Consider the following 15,689-nt stretch of genomic DNA (forward strand, 5'->3'; position numbering starts at 1 on the left):
CGGTGGGCCAAGAAGGTGAGGAGTAGTAAGTGGGAGAATTCGGTAGTGCGTATCTACCAGGACTGGAGTGCGGAGGTAGCCAAGCGGAGAGCCGGGTTTAACCAAATGAAGGCGGTGCTCCATGGAAAGCAGGTGAAGTTCGGCATGTTGCCGCCTGCGCGCCTGTGGGTCACCTACAATGACCGGCATCACTACTGTGAGTCCCCGGAGGAAGAGTGGGCCTTTGTTCAGGCTGAAAAGCTGGACTTGAACTAAAGATTGGGGGCTGTGGGAGTTTTTCTACTCTATTCATGTATCATTGTTTATGCCGTAGCGGGTTATTCTGTTTGTTTTTGTTTTTTCTCTCGCTTTCGGACGATGTGGGTTATGGTTTCGTGTTCTAAGGGGGGTACTGGGGTTTGTGGTTGATCTGTGTCTTTGTTTGTAAGGAGTTGGTGGTTGGGTTGGGACTGCGGTTTGGGAGCTGCATTGGTGGGGTGGGGCAGTGTGACAGCGCGGGCTTTTCTCTGGTTTCCCGCGCTGCGGGACGATGGGGTGGAGCTGGTGGCGAGGGGCGTGGCTATTAGACCGGGTTTCCCGCGCTGAAGCGGTGCCCAGGAACTGATGCAGGGGAGGAGGGGGGACCTCATATCGGGAGGGGTCGGAGTTAGGGCGGGAGCTACCGGGGTCAGCAGAAGTCAGCTGGCTCACGGGAGTACAGTGGAGGGAGAGTCGCAGCTAGGAGCGGTCCTAGCCTGGGGGGGGGGGGGGGGGGGGGATACCGGGTTGCTGCTGGATTGGCCAGGGAGGAGTTGGTGCGGGTCGGGGGGGTCGGGGTGAGGTTCTATCGCCGTGGGAAACGGGCCGAATGGGTGATGGCCAGGGGCGAGCAGTCGATGGGTTATGGCTAGTCGACGGGGGAGGGGGGCGGGGTGCCCCCTGATCCGGCTGATTACGTGGAACGTGAGGGGGTTGAATGGGCCGGTGAAGCCGGGTGTTTCGCATCTGAAGGGGCTGAAGGCGGACGTGGCCATGCTCCAGGAGACCCACCTGAAGGTGGCGGACCAGGTCCGTCTGAGGAAGGGGTGGGTGGGGCAGGTTTTCCACTCAGGGCTCGACTCGAAGAACCGGGGGGTGGCGATCCTGGTGGGGAAGAGGGTGGCGTTTGAGGCGTCTGAGGTTGTGGCTGATAGTGGCGGCAGATATGTGATGGTGAGCGGTAAGCTGCAGGGGGAGAGGGTGGTGTTGGTTAATCTGTACGCCCCAAATTGGGATGATGCTGGTTTCATGAGGCGTATGTTGGGCCACATTCCTGGCCTGGAGGTGGGGGGCTTGATCATGGGGGGGGGGGGGGGGACTTCAATACGGTGCTGGATGCCCTACTGGATTGTTCTAGTTCAAGGACAGAAAGGAGGCCAGCGGCGGCCAAGGTGTTGAGGGGGTTTATGGACCAGATGGGAGGAGTGGATTCCTGGAGGTTCGGGAGGCCGAGGGCTCGGGAGTACTCCTTTTTCTCCCATGTGCACAGGGTTCATTCCAGCATTGATTTCTTTGTTTTGAGTAGGAGACTGGTCCCGAGGGTGGAGGAGGCCGAGTATTCGGCTATTGCGATTTCGGACCATGCTCCGCATTGGTTGGATCTGGAGATGGGGGAGGTGCGGGACCAGCGCCCGCTTTGGCGTCTGGACATGGGGTTGTTGGCTGATGAGGAGGTGTGTAGGAGGGTTCGGGGATGTATTGAGAGGTACCTCGAGGTCAATGATACTGGGGAGGTCCAGGTGGGGATGGTGTGGGAGGCTCTGAAGGCAGTGATTAGGGGGGAGCTGATCTCCATTCAAGCCCATAGGGAGAAGGGGGGAGAGGAGGGAAAGGGAGAGACTGGTGGAGGAGCTGTTGAGTTTGGAGAGGAGGTACGCGGAGGCCCCGGAGGAGGGATTGGTTGAGGGGCTGGTTTAGCACACTGGGCTAAATCGCTGGATTTTAAAAGCAGACCAAGGCAGGCCAGCAGCACGGTTCGATTCCCGTTCCAGCCTCCCCGGACAGGCGCCGGAATGTGGCGACTAGGGGCTTTTCACAGTAACTTCATTGAAGCCTACTCGTGACAATAAGCGATTTTCATTTCATTTCATTTCATTGTTGGGGGAACGGTGTAGCTTGCAGGCCACGTTTGATTTATTGACCACCAGAAAGGCGGAGACACAGTGGAGGAAGGCGCAGGGAGCGGTCTATGAGTATGGAGAGAAGGCGAGCAGGATGCTGGCGCACCAGCTGCGTAAGCGGGACGCGGCAAGAGAGATTGGTGGAGTGAAGGATAGAGATGGGAATGTGGTGCGGCAGGGGGCAGAGGTCAATGAGGTCTTTAGGGACTTCTATAGGGAACTGTACCGGTCGGAGCCGCCGGCGGTGGGAGGGGGAATGGAGAATTTTTTGGACAGGCTCCGATTTCCAAGGGTGCAGGAGGAGCAGGTAGAGGGTCTGGGGGCGCCGATCGAGTTGGAGGAGCTGGTCAGTGGGATTGGCCACATGCAGTTGGGGAAGGCGCCGGGACCGGATGGGTTCCCGGTTGAATTTTATAAGAAATATGCGGACCTGCTGGGCCCCCTGTTGGTCAGGACCTTTAACGAGGCATGGGAGGGGGGTTTTCTGCCCACGACGATGTCTCGGGCACTAATCTCCCTGATTCTGAAGCGTGATAAGGACCCCTTGCAGTGCGGTTCATACAGGCCGATTTCACTGCTGAATGTAGACGCCAAGTTGCTGGCGAAGATCTTGGCCACTAGAATAGAGGACTGTGCCGGGGGTGATACATGAAGATCAGACGGGTTTTGTGAAGGGGAGGCAGCTGAACACTAACGTGCGAAGGCTGCTAAATGTGATAATCATGCCGGCAGCAGAAGGAGAGGCGGAGATTGTGGTGGCATTGGATGCGGAGAAGCCTTTGACAGGGTTGAGTGGGGGTACTTGTGGGAGGTGTTGGAAACGTTCGGGTTTGGGGTGGGGTTTATTAAATGGGTGAGATTGCTGTACGAGGCCCCGATGGCGAGTGTAGCGACAAATGGGAGGAGGTCCGAGTACTTCAGGCTCCACCGTGGGATGAGGCAGGGGTGCCCCCTGTCCCTCTTGCTTTTTGCGCTGGCAATTGAGCCTCTTGCCATGGCTCTCAGGGAGTCGGGGAGGTGGAGGGGTTTGGTGCAAGGGGGGGAGGAACACCAAGTGTCGCTGTATGCGGACGATTTGCTGTTGTATGTAGCAGACCCGGTGGGGGGAATGCCGGAGGTGATGGAGATTCTTGCTGAGTTTGGGAGTTTTTTGGGCAATAAGTTGAACCTGGGCAAGAGTGAGCTGTTTGTCGTGCACCCGGGAGATCAGGAAGAGGGGATTGGTAGGCTCCCGCTAAAGAGGGCAGTGAGGAGTTCTAGGTACCTGGGGGTTCAGGTGGCTAGGAGCTGGGGGACTCTGCACAAGCTCAATTTTACTAGGTTGGTGGAACAGATGGAGGAGAAATTTAAAAGGTGGGACATGCTGCTGTTGTCGTTGGCTGGTAGAGTACAGTCCGTTAAAATGACGGTGCTCCCGAGGTTTCTGTTTTTATTTCAGTGCCTCCCCGTTTTCGTTCCGAGGGCCTTTTTTAGGAGGATGAACAGCAGCATTCTGGGATTTGTTTGGGCGCACGGGACTCCGAGGGTAAGGAGGGTCTTTTTGGAGCGGGGCAGGGATAGAGGGGGGCTGGCGCTGCCCAACCTCTCTGGGTACTATTGGGCGGCTAATGTCGCGATGGTAAGCAAGTTGGTAATGGAGGAGGAGGGGGCAGCATGGAAAAGGATGGAGATGGCGTCCTGCGGAGGCACGAGCCTGAAGGCACTGGTAATGGCTCCGTTGCCGCTCCCTCCAACGTGGTACACTACGAGCCCGGTGGTGGCGGCCACCCTCAAAATTTGGGGGCAGTGGAGGCGACACAGGGGGGAAGTGGGGGGCTCGGTGGAGGCCCCGCTGCGGGGGAACCACCGGTTTGTCCCAGGAACATGGATGGCGGGTTCCTGGGGTGGCACAGGGCGGGCATTAGGATGTTGGGAGACCTGTTTATTGATGGGAGGTTTGCGAGCCTTGGTGAACTGGAGGAGAAGTTTGAGCTCCCCCCGGGGAATATGTTCAGGTACCTTCAGGTCAAGGCATTTGCTAGGCAACAGGTGGAGCGGTTCCCTTTGCTGGCCCCGCGGGGGGTAAGGGATAGGGCGCTTTTGGGGGTGTGGGTCGGGGATGGGAAGGTGTCTGACATCTATCAGGTAATGCTGGAGGTGGGGGAGGCGTCGGTAGAGGAGCTGAAGGCTAAGTGGGAGGTGGAGCTGGGGGAGTAGATTGACGAGGGGACATGGGCGGACGCCCTGGAGAGGGTGAACTCCTCCTCTTCATGTGCGAGGCTTAGTCTCATCCAGTTCAAGGTGCTGCACCGGGCCCACATGTCAGGATCTAGGATGAGTAGGTTCTTTGGGGGCGAAGACAGGTGTGTCAGGTGCTCGGGGAGTCCAGCGAACCATGCCCATATGTTCTGGGCATGCCCGGCACTGGAGGAGTTCTGTAAGGGGATGGCGGGGACCAGGGTCAAGCCAGGTTGGGGACTCGCGATATTTGGGGTTGAGGTGGAGCCGGGAGTGCAGGAGGCGAAAGAGGCCGATGTCTTGGCCTTTGCGTCCCTAGTAGCCCGGCGGAGGATCTTGCTGCAGTGGAAAGATGCGAGACCTCCGAGTGTGGAGACCTGGATTAATGACATGGTGGGATTCATTAAGTTGGAAAGGGTCAAGTTCGCCCTGAGGGGGTCGATACAAGGGTTCTTTAGGAGGTGGGCAGCATGGTAGCAGTGGGCAGCACGGTAGCATGGTGGTTAGCATAAATGCTTCACAGCTCCAGGGTCCCAGGTTCGATTCCCGGCTGGGTCACTGTCTGTGCGGAGTCTGCACGTCCTCCCCGTGTGTGCGTGGGTTTCCTCCGGGTGCTCCGGTTTCCTCCCACAGTCCAAAGATGTGCGGGTTAGGTGGATTGGCCATGATAAATTGCCCGTAGTGTCCTAAAAAGTAAGGTTAATGGTTGTTGGGTTACAGGTATGGGGTGGATACGTGGGTTTGAGTAGGGTGATCATTGCTCGGAACAACATCGAGGGCCGAAGGGCAAGTTCTGTGCTGTACTGTTCTATAACTTCTATAAGGTGGCAGCCTTTCCTTGACTTTCTGGCTCAACGATAAGGTACTAGGTCAGCAGCAGCAGCAACCCGGGGGGGGGGGGGGGGGGGGGGGGGGGGGGGGTTTAGAGGGATAGTGTTTAAGTTAATTTGCTTATTGTTAATTTATTCTGTTGTTTATTGGGGTTGGGGGGGGGGTGGGGGGTTTGTTATATGCGTTATTACGGGTGCCGTGGGGTGTTTATTATTATTATTGTTATTGTTATTATTGTATTGTTTTGTTGATATATATTTTTCAAAAAATTTCTATAAAAATTATTTTTTAAAAAACATATACGGGGTAGACAGGAAAGTAGGTTTGAGACCACATCTGACCAGCAAAACTGTTCTAAATGTTGAAGCAGGCTCGATGAACTGAATGGTTTACTGCTGCTCCTACTTTACATGTTCACATGCTGCATTGTAACACAGAAATATGTTTTTTCATGTCAAAGGCCCTTGGTCTGTGTCAGTACTTTGAGAAAGAGGGAATAAGATTTTCGGATAAGAAAGTGATTGAACTTGGAGCGGGCACTGGAATTGTGAGCATTCTTGTTGCTCTTCTGGGTGAGTAAAATACACTTTATGTACCCACAGGTGGAACAATACCTTTGAAGTGTGAATGAAATGAATGAGCAACCCTCTCTGTGTGTGTGGTGCTTGTGCATTTTTCAATACTTTCATGTGCCCTGGTTACCATTGGCTAAAGCAGCATTTATCACCTATCATGAATTGCCCATTGACAAACAACAAAACAAAGACAATACAAAGAACAGGCCCTTCGGCCCTCCACGCCTACGCCAATGAAAAAAATGAATGAAAAATGAAAATCGCTTATTGTCACGAGTAGGCTTCAAATGAAGTTACTGTGAAAAGCCCCTATTCGCCACATTCCGGCGCCTATTCTGGGAGGCTGTTACGGGAATCAAACCGTGCTGCTGGCCTGCTTTCAAAGCCAGTGATTTAGCCCTGTGCTAAACAGCCCCTGTCCTATCTAGACCAACCAGCTATATCCTCTATTCTCTGTCTGTTCATGTGACTTACCAAAATTCACTAGACTCTGGGGTGGTCCCGGTGGATTGGAAATTAGCAAACGTGACACCACTGTTTAAAAAAGGAGGTAGGCAGAGAGCAGGAAATTATAGGCCAGTGAGCTTAACTTCGGTAGTAGGGAAGATGCTGGGATCTATCATCCATGAAGAAATAGCAAGGCATCTGGATAGAAATTGTCCCATTGGGCAGATGCAGCATGGGTTCATAAAGGGCAGCTCGTGCCTAACTAATTTAGTGGAATTTTTTGAGGACATTACCAGTGCAGTAGATAACAGGGAGCCAATGGATGTGGTATATCTGGATTTCCAGAAAGCCTTTGACAAGGTGCCACACAAAAGGTTGCTGCATAAGATAAAGATGCATGGCATTAAGGGTAAAGTAGTAGCATGGATAGAGGATTGATTAATTAATAGAAAGCAAAGAGTGGGGATTAATGGGTGTTTCTCTGGTTGGCAATCAGTAGCTAGTGGTGTCCCTCAGGGATCCGTGTTGGGCCCACAATTATTCACAATTTACATAGATGATTTGGAGTTGGGGACCAAGGGCAATGTGTCCAAGTTTGCAGATGACACTAAGATGAGTGGTAAAGCGAAAAGTGCAGAGTATACTGGAAGTCTGCAGGGGGATTTGGATAGGTTAAGTGAATGGGCTGGGGTCTGGCAGATGGAATACAATGTTGACAAATGTGAGTTTATCCTTTTTGGTAGGAATAACAGCAAACGGGATTATTATTTAAATGATAAAATATTAAAGCATGCCGCTGTGCAGAGAGACCTGGGTGTGCTAGTGCATGAGTCACAGAAAGTTGGTTTACAGGTGCAACAGGTGATTAAGAAGGCAAATGGAATTTTGTCCTTCATTACTCGAGGGATGGAGTTTAAGACTAGGGAGGTTATGTTGCAATTGCATAAGGTGTTAGTGAGGCCACACCTGGAGTATTGTGTTCAGTTTTGGTCTCCTTACTTGAGAAAGGACATATTGGCACTGGAGGGTGTGCAGAGGAGATTCACCAGGTTAATCCCAGAGCTGAAGGGGTTGGATTATGAGGAGAGGTTGAGTAGACTGGGATTGTACTTTTTGGAATTTAGAAGGATGAGGGGGGATCTTATAGAAACATTTAAAATTATGAAGGGAATAGATAGGATAAATGCGGGCAGGTTGTTTCCACTGGCGGGTAAAGCAGAACTAGGGGACATAGCCTCAAAATAAGGGGAAGTAGATTTAGGACTGAGTTTAGGAGGAACTTCTTCACCCAAAGGGTTGTGAATCTATGGAATTCCTTGCCCAGTGAAGCAGTTGATGCTCCTTCATTAAATGTTTTTAAGGTAAAGATAGATAGTTTTTTGAAGAATAAAGGGATTAAGGGTTATGGTGTTTGGGCCGGAAAGTGGAGCTGAGTCCACAAAAAATCAGCCATGATCTCATTGAAAGGCGGAGCAGGCTCGAGGGGCCAGATGGCCTACTCCTGCTCCTAGTTCTTATGTTCTTATGTTCTTATGTACCCAGATAAGTCTTAAAGGTCGCTAACGTATCTGCCTCAACCACCTCACTTGGCAGTGTATTCCAGGCCACCACAACCCTCTGTGTAAAAAGACTTCCTCCCGCACATCTCCACTAAACCTTTCCCCCCCTCACCTTGAACCTGTGCCTCCTTGTAATTTTCAATTCTGCCCTGGGAAAATGCCTCCTACTGTTCACCCTATCTATACCCCGAATAATTTTATAAACTTCTATCATGTCACACCTCAGTCTCTCGAGGGAGAACAATCCTAGTTTATTAAGTCTCTCCTCACAGCTAGTACACTGCAAACCAGGCAATATCTTGGTCAACCTTTTCTGTGCTCTCTCCAAAGCCTCCACGTCCTTCTGGTAGTGTGGTGACCAGAATTGGACACAGTATTCCAAATGTGGCCTAACCAACGTTCTGGATAACTGTAACATAATTTTTGAGCTTTTATACTCGATACGCCGTTCTATGAGGGCAAGCATGCCATATGCTTTCTTAACCATCATTTCCACTTGTGCTACCACTTTTAAGGATCTGTGGACCTGCTCGTCCAGATCTCTCTGTGCATCTATGCTCCTGATGTTAAAGCTCCCACCTGAATCGAATCTACCAAAATGAAACACCTCGCATTTGTCCGGGTTAAATTCCACCTGCCATTTCTCGGCCCAATTTTGCAGCCTATCTATATCCTGTTATATTCTATGACCATCTTCACCACTCTCCGCAAATTCTAAAATCTTAATATCATCCGCAAACTTGCTTATCAGACCAGCTACATTTTCTTCCAAGTCATTTATATATATTATAAAGAGCAGAGGTCCCAGTACTGATCCCTGCGGAACACCACTAGTTACAGACCTCCATTCGGAAAAACACCCTTCCACTGCTACCCTCTGTTGCCTATGGGAAAGTCAGTTCTGAATCCATCCAGCTACTTCACCTCTGACCCCATGTGATTTAATCTTTTGCACCAGCCTGCCATGCGGGACTTTATCAAATGCTTTACTAAAGTCCATGCAGACAACATCCACAGCCCTTCCCTCATCAACGTGATGATGAACCGCTTTCTGGAGATGCTACAGTCCATGTGCAGCACAAACCATGTGCTGTTAGGGAGGGAGTTCCAGGCTTTTTTACACAGTGGTAGTGAAGGAACAGCGATATATTTCCAAATCAGGATTGTCTGTGGCTTAGAGGGGAACTTGCAGCTGGTGGAGCTCCCGGACATTTGTTGTGCTTCTCCTCCAAGCTGGTAGAGGTGTCAGTTAGAAGGTGCTATCTAAGGAGGCTTAGTAAGTTGCTGCAGTACATCATGCAGATTCTATAAAGCATGGCCAGTGTACACCACTGGTTGGAAGGAGTAAATATTGATGATGTTGAATGATGGCGACTGGGTTGCCAATCCAGTTGGCTGCTTTGTCACAGAACCACAGTCTCGGTACAGTGTAGAAGGAGACCCTTCATGAAGTGACTAATGATGTTTGGGCCTAGGACACTACCCGGCGCAACTATTGCAATAATGACCTGCGATTGACATCGTTGATCACAAAAAAAACCATCATTCTTTTTGCTCGGTATGACTAGATGTATGACTCGATGTGATGTTATTTAATGTGTTAACAACTGCTGCGGCTGAATTTTGCCAGCCAGGAATGTGGAGCACGAGTAATTTAAGATTATAAGCACAAAATCCTGAACAGCTTTTCTACATACAAATTAATAATGTTGCACGTTTTACTTGAGTGTAATTCGCGTTTATTGGAGTGTATTAACACGCCTCCGTTTAAAGGCCGTGTGCTTAACACTGCTAGGCTCTGTGTGTGTATTTTCAGCTCGGGAGTCGCCAGGTGTCGTATAACACCTCACAAATATTCCAAGGTCAGGTTCAAAGTAATAAAACGATACACCGATTAGTAAGTTCCAAACGATTAGTATTTATTATTACAAATATAATAAATACGCATGCACACGCTAAGGGACTAAGCTACAACTAAACTAAGCGATCAGAATACTTAACTAAACAGGAACAGGCAAGGTCAGGGAGCGAGGCCTTCGTTTCGATCTTGGTCTGTAACCTTCAGAGAGTGTGCTGGTCGCTGGGGGTCTAGTGGGGCTGGTTCGCGTAGCGAGCGTCGTCTTGTCACTTACGGTTCGGCGGCTGGTGCTCAACGGCTGGAGTCAGGATACAAGTCGAAGTTCTGGGTCGAAGTCAAAGCCGGAGCACGAAAACAACAGACAGGACCATGTGTGGGGGTCTATCTTTATAGGGCCCCAATGTCCGTGCCTTTTTTGGGGCGGGCTTTCACCTTCAGGTATCGATTGGATCAGATCCCAATCGATATCTTTTGAATTCCCCCAATGTGAGGGTCTCTCCTCGATGGAGGGGGCGGTCTCTATGGTGGATACTTCTGGTGCTGCTCTGTCTGGACATCCACTTAAAGTATCTATTCAAAACCCAAATGTTGCCATTGTGTGTGCCCAGATCTGGATTGCCTCATTAATATGCAAAGCGTTTTGCTATTAACACCTTTGGTTTGAGATCTTCCACCTGGCCAGAAACTAGTTTTGCTGCTTGCAAAATGCTAATCAGTCTTTGCAGACTGCTTGTCTTGGCTAAACTGTTTTTTCCCTGCAGTCTTAGCAGTTCTCCATCTTGTTAGCCCAGTGTCCATCTTAGGTGGCTACATTCCCTCCTTGTGATCCTCACAATCAAAATATTGTGAAGGATCACCTATGCACGTTGCTTCGAGTGCTTCTGGGTGCCTTCTTTGTGTTCCCTGACCTCGGCAAGTTCCTGAGCGTCTACTCTGTCCTTGGCTATGGGAAGAAAAATTTTTACCTGACATCTCTACTTGGCGCTATGTCAAAGGGGACATGCATTACCAAAAACCAGGAACCTCTACCTATCACAACTATCCTTATCTTACTTTAAACATTTCATTACAGACTAAACCTCATCCATTCATACCACATCACATAACATTTCCTGACTCGGCAGTCGAGTTCAGGACAATATAATACATGGGTATATTTTATTTTATTCACACAGTGCTTTATTCATCAAGGGGCAAAGGGGATTGATGAAACCGAAAAATAGGGGATCGAACTCCATAGACGGTTGAGGGGCAGGAACGGGAGGCTCTCCTCTTCCACTTCCTCAACCTGAGGGTCTGTACGAGTATGCAGAGGATTGCAATCACTAGCAGTGATTCAATCACATATGACAGGGAGAACCATGTCATAAATTTTGTGCACCAGGTCTGAACCTCACTGATCAGAGCTGAGCACGGGGGAGTTGTTGTGAGTGAATCATTTACGGCAGGGGTTGTGGGGGAAACGTGTCTTGCTTTGACATAAACAAATACAACATTTAAGAGCAATAGGTAGGCTTCCATCATCTTCTCTTCGTTCTTTTTCTCTTCCTCCTGTATGGCTGATCCTTGCTGTGAACCCTTTTTCGTCCTTCGAAAGCTATGGGATCAAGCACAGTATCTGTCAATACAGTCTAATATCCGTACTTGTCAGTGTATCTGTCCTCTAATTCCAATTGACCCATTAAAATGACTGGCCAAGTCACACCCTGTGACTCCCCTCATTTTTTTTTTTTCAAAAGCGAATTTATGAACACAATACACCTAACAACTTTCCTCCTGCGAGCCGTCTCGCAGGCTTTGCTCATTTACCATCCGAATGTTCCTGGATGTAAATAGCATGTGGGATGGCGGCCTAAGGGCTGCCTAACGAAAAATGAAAACAAATTGGAAACAAAAGGTCGAATGGGTTGCGTATGGGCCGCTTCGGGTACGATTTGAATGGGATCCCCGGGTAGGGCGTGCTGTGCCATACCCGAGCTTGGCTGACCAAAGTGGGTTCTCAGACAGGGCGGGTCCTCAGTGCCGTTTGTCCACTGCCTGAGTAACCTGGAGTAAACGGGCAAGAATGTGTTTACCGTGGATTTGCAGCCTCTATTCGCCTAAAAACAAGGGAGGAGCCAAGATGCTCCTTTTGAAAAATGAGCTGGGCTTCAGACATTTTAGACGATACGGTGAGCTGCTCACCATAGAAGTTCCCAGAGGTATCTGCGGACAAACTAAAGTGCGTGCGAGGTGGTCACAATCTTTTCGGCTGAAAAGATCTGCAATCAAACCCTTAACATATTAACAAACAAACATAAACTGACAAACAAAACATACGTGCAGGTTCCATCAGAAAGGACATCGCTTCCCTCAAGCGGTTCCTATTTTACATCATCTGGACACCTCACTTTTCTTCTGTCTCTGTGAACAGGGTCACAAAGGGGTTGCCGTATCGGGGTTCAGACACCGTGTCGTCCTGCTCTCCCGGATCCCACACCCTTGTGTGGATCAGGCATGAAATCTTTGAATTGTGTGACCGGGGGTCACATTCGTCGTTGCGGACAAGTCGGTACGAATTGTCCCTGTGCCAGAGTGTTGGGTCCAAAAGTGAATGGGTATTGTCGGGGTCGTCGGGGTCGGGTGGTGGGTCTGGGTTTTTAATGTAAGTGACTTCCATGGGGTCACTGGAGTCGGGGTCATAGTCGCTGCAATGTGGGCTGTAGTGTGGTGTGCTGTGGCTGTCCTCAGAGTCAGTGTCTGTATCGCTGTCTCTGCCGCGGCAGCTTGTGGGCGTTTCGGGGCGTGGTCTGTCGTGGTCAGTGGGCGGAGTCGTGGGCGAGTCCGATGAAGAACTGGTCTGTGAGGGGGATGGTGGAAACGTGTCTCTAGTGGGTGGGGTGAGGTGTTCTGCTGCGTCTAGCAGGACATGGTGAGCATGGTTAGACTGTGTTTCATATGCCTTTAACTGGTTGATATGGAACCACACGGTCTTACCATTAGGATATTTTATCCTATAAACTGAGGGGCTAATTTTATCCGAAATTGAATATGGGCCGGAATATTTTGGTGCCAAAAAACTGCTGGGGTTATATACAGATAGCATTATCCGTTGCCCAACCTGGAATTCTGTGGGGTGTACGGTCTTGTTAAAGCATGCTGTGCGTTGTCTACGCCGTTTCCCTAGCTGAACTGCGGCTGCGATCTGTGCAGACCTCACAGTCTCAACCAGGTCTTTAACTGTCTTTTCGTGTGTGAGGGCCGTCACTTCGGGGCTAGTCATGTCCAGTCCTAAAAGGAATTCTGTACCTTTCATAGGACGTCCGGTCATGAGTGTGTGTGGTGTGTATCCTGTGGAAGTTGAAACTGTATTTCTGATGAACATGAGTGCAAATGGGAGCACTGAATCCCATGTGGAGTTGTTTTCTTGTACCATTTTTCTAAGTGTGGATTTTAGGGTCCGATTCATGCGCTCTACAATCCCGCTGGACTGTGGGTGATACGCAATATGAAAGTTTTGTTTTATGCCAAATATTGTCAGGACGTTCTTCATGACCCGTCCTGTGAAGTGAGATCCCTGGTCCGAATCAATGCTTTGGGGTAAACCCCATCTCGTGAAGATGTGGTGGGTCAGGATCTTTGCAGCTGTCTTAGCTGTATTCGTTCTAGAGGGGAATGCCTCTACCCATTTGGTAAAGGTATCGATTACCACCAGAACGTATTTATAGCCATTCCTACAAGGGGGCAATGGTCCTATAAAGTCGATCTGGAGGTTTGTCCAGGGGCCATTAACTGGTCGAGTATGCCGAAGTTGTGCCTTTTTAGAATACCTCTCCGGGTTATTCTGGGCGCAAATAAGGCAATTCTCGATGTAGTGACTTACATCTGTCCTTATGTTAGGCCACCAACAGAGCTGCCTGAGGTGCCTCGTGGTTGCGTCGATCCCTTGATGCCCGTGCCCATCATGGAACAAAGCAATCATTTCATTCCTGTCCTGCTGCGGGACCACATAAAGCTGATCCTTTATGATCACACCCTCATGTGTGGTCAGTGCGTGTCTGAACTTGTCATACTGTGGCACAAAGTTGCCTTTGAAAATCTCCCTGAGATCCTCATCCTGCTTCTGTGCCTCTACTAGATCTTTAATATCGGTCTGTGAGACTTGAACTGCGCTCACAGGGGCGCTAGCTGGTGCGCTAGCTGGGGGTGTCCACAAGTGTCCTCGCCTGGAACCTGCCTTAGCCAGTGCGTCGGCTTTTACATTCCCAGGGGGGGATGACCTATGGTGGCTTCTCACTTTGATAATGCCGAAGGTCCTGTCCTTCGCTTTCTCTAAAATGTGTTGGAGTAAAGGGGCTGATGGAAGGGGTTTCCCATCTGCGGAGACAAAACCTCGTGTCCTCCACAGGGGTAGAAAATCTGTTAAACTATTACAGACATATAGACTGTCCGAATATATGTCCGCCGGGCTGGGGAAAGAATCGGGGTGGTCCACTATATATGCTATGGCCGCGAGCTCTGCTGCCTGCGCGCCTAAGTGTCCTGGTAATTTTAATGCTATCTCTTCGAGAGCGCGCCCCTGCGCGTCCTCGACATAGATGCCGCATCCTGTGATACGCTCACCTTCTAAAACCGTGGATGAACCGTCTACGTATATCCGTAGTGGTCCACACGTGTCTGTGTGTTGGGGGCTTTGTCTGGGGTTCCCTATCTTCCTGGGGGGTGTCTTCGCTATGAAGGGTCCTGTGTTGTGCAGGGGTGCTACAATTTCGCATTCATGGGGCTGTCCTGGGTATTGAAGGTTGTCGGCTAAAAATGTGTGTGTGCGGGTCCGTTTTACTGTAATGTCCCGTCCTTGTAAGAGTAGTGTCCACCTAGCTGCCCTAATCTGGCTAACTGAACCGTCCTTCAGTCGACCGTCTAGGAGTAACTGTGTGGGGGTGTGCTCGGTCAAAATGGTGATGGGGTTGAGTCCGGTAATGTACGAAAAGTATTGTACAGCCCAGAAAACTGCAAGGAGGTGCCTCTCGCAAGCTGAAAATCCTTGTTCCACTGGGTCTAACAGTCGGGAGGCATAAGCCACTGGTCTTAGCTGCTCGTGCCGTTCCTGAAGTAACACGGCCGAGAGGGTCAGATCTGTGCTCGCTACCTCTATTGCATAGGGGGAAAGTTGGTCTGGGACTTGTAGCGCGGGTGCTGCGCTAAGGGCTTTCTTTAACTCTTCCACAGCCTCTGTATGCTGCGGAAGCCATTCCCAGGGGGCTCCTTTCTTAAGGAGGTCGGAGAGTGGGGCGGCTTTTGTCGCGAATCCGTAGATGTGGTTCCGACAATAACCAACCAGTCCTAAGAACGACCGGAGGGCTGAAACATTCTGGGGAAGGGGCAATTTGACAATCGAATCAATTCTTTTGAATTCGATCTCGCGTTTGCCGTGTGTGATGACTGTTCCCAAATACATCACTTTGTGTTCCAAAATCTGGGCCTTTCTTGGGTTAACTTTACAGCCAATTGAGGTTAAAAGTTCCAGGAGTTCGGCCAGAAGCGTAATGTGCTCTGCCTTTGTGTCTGTCTGCAGTAGTAGGTCGTCCACATACTGTACCAGACATTCGGGGCGGGAAAGATTTTCTAAACCATTCGCCAGCTGTCGGTGGAAAATGGAGGGGGAATTGTGGAATCCTTGTGGAAGGCATGTCCACGTATACTGTTGAGCTTTGAAAGTGAAGGCAAATTTGTACTGGCACGCCTTTGCCAATGGTATTGACCAGAAGCCATTGCTAATGTCCAATACCGTGAAATATTTGGAGTTGAGTCCCTGTTTGAGCATGGTCTCGGGACTTGTTGCTACCGTGGGGGCTACTGCTGGGGTTACTTTATTGAGTTCCCGATAATCGATGGTCAGACGCCATGATCCGTCGGGCTTTCTCACTGGCCAAATAGGGGCATTATTGGTCGAGGCTACTGTTCTAAGCACACCTTGCTCCAATAAGCTACCTATTACCTTCTCTATTTCTCCCTCTGCTTCTAGGGGAAATCTGTACTGTTTCTGTGGTCTGGGGTCAGGTCCGGTAACGTGAATTTGTCCAGT

General features: G+C 50.1%; 1 protein-coding gene across 6 annotated transcripts in view; it reads left to right on the top strand.

Moving 5' to 3' along the window:
• The window catches only part of LOC119976371 (EEF1A lysine methyltransferase 3-like), a 73,376-nt gene that overhangs the window by 51,893 nt on the left and 5,794 nt on the right, over nt 1–15,689 (top strand). For all 6 annotated transcript variants that reach the window (XM_038816859.1, XM_038816865.1, XM_038816861.1 and 3 more), the window contains one exon: nt 5,647–5,758. In XM_038816859.1, the coding sequence (XP_038672787.1) occupies nt 5,647–5,758 (112 nt within the window). The remainder of the gene's footprint in view (nt 1–5,646; nt 5,759–15,689) is intronic.

The sequence above is a fragment of the Scyliorhinus canicula genome, chromosome 13 (assembly GCF_902713615.1).
Source record: "Scyliorhinus canicula chromosome 13, sScyCan1.1, whole genome shotgun sequence".
In the NCBI taxonomy this organism is placed as follows: Eukaryota; Metazoa; Chordata; class Chondrichthyes; order Carcharhiniformes; family Scyliorhinidae; genus Scyliorhinus; species Scyliorhinus canicula.